This window comes from Priapulus caudatus, unplaced genomic scaffold (genome assembly GCF_000485595.1).
Source record: "Priapulus caudatus unplaced genomic scaffold, Priapulus_caudatus-5.0.1 Scaffold103, whole genome shotgun sequence".
In the NCBI taxonomy this organism is placed as follows: Eukaryota; Metazoa; Priapulida; class Priapulimorpha; order Priapulimorphida; family Priapulidae; genus Priapulus; species Priapulus caudatus.
In genome coordinates, this window is record NW_014577164.1 from 358,813 (window position 1) to 359,775 (window position 963).

Sequence of the window (963 nt, forward strand, 5' to 3'; positions counted from 1 at the left end):
TATATATATATAGCTCGCATATATGCTAAACTAATCCGGGGCGCTAAACTAGGATTGGGCCGCCGGGACAATCGGCCACTAATAAGTCATTCGCTTCTGCCTCATTACATCAAGTCGTCTCCATTCGCAGGGTGGCCTATTTCTCCGGAATACAACACAGCTACGTGTGACAAACAACGTTCTGCGGATATTTAGCTTCGACGACACGACGAAGGGCGTGTACGAATGCTTAGCCAAGAGCCAGGAGGGGGAGGTGTCGGTAACGTTGACGCTCCTACTAGCAGGTAGTGTATATATCACACATTACATGTGATCAACAGTGGTTGGATCTTTCGATTGAATACGGCAATGGCTGGCAGTATCCCTCCCTCAGGCATGCATCCATTGTCACGATTGTTTAACTCGTCCAACATCCTAAGATATTTTATTGCAAGTGTATGGGTGATGACCTGTCTCCTTGGGCAGCTCATATATCCCCCCCCCTTGCTGCGATTATAATGATGGGGTTATGTCACTTGTATTGCAGAAAGAGCACATTTTACTAGGTTTCCACACAACAACACAGTGACTAAGGGAGACAAGGCAGAGCTAGACTGCAGAGCCAGTGGCCTCCCGAACAACGTGACATATCAGTGGTTCAAGAATGGAGTGTTTGTCATGGACATTCCTAGTTTAAAACCTCGATCTGTGGTAACTTTCATATACGTGTGTGTCTGTGCGTGCGTGCGCGCGCGCGGGCGGGCGTTTGTTCGTGCGCGCGCGTATGCGTTTGTCCATTCGTTCGTTCGTTTGTGATTGTGTGTATGTGTATGTGTATGTGTATGTGTATGTGTATGTGTATGTGTATGTGTATGTGTATGTGTGTGTGTATGTGTATGTGTATGTGTATGTGTATGTGTATGTGTATGTGTATGTGTATGTGTATGTGTATGTGTATGTGTATGTGTATGTGTATGTGTATGT

The 963-nt window shown here is 45.9% G+C and overlaps 1 protein-coding gene across 1 annotated transcript in view; it reads left to right on the plus strand.

The window, feature by feature from the left end:
* Positions 1 to 963, plus strand: part of LOC106805161 (protein turtle-like) — a 44,881-nt gene that overhangs the window by 24,742 nt on the left and 19,176 nt on the right. Inside the window, exons 6-7 of the mRNA XM_014806657.1 lie at positions 131 to 284; positions 527 to 690. Of these exons, the coding sequence (XP_014662143.1) occupies positions 131 to 284; positions 527 to 690 (318 nt within the window). The remainder of the gene's footprint in view (positions 1 to 130; positions 285 to 526; positions 691 to 963) is intronic.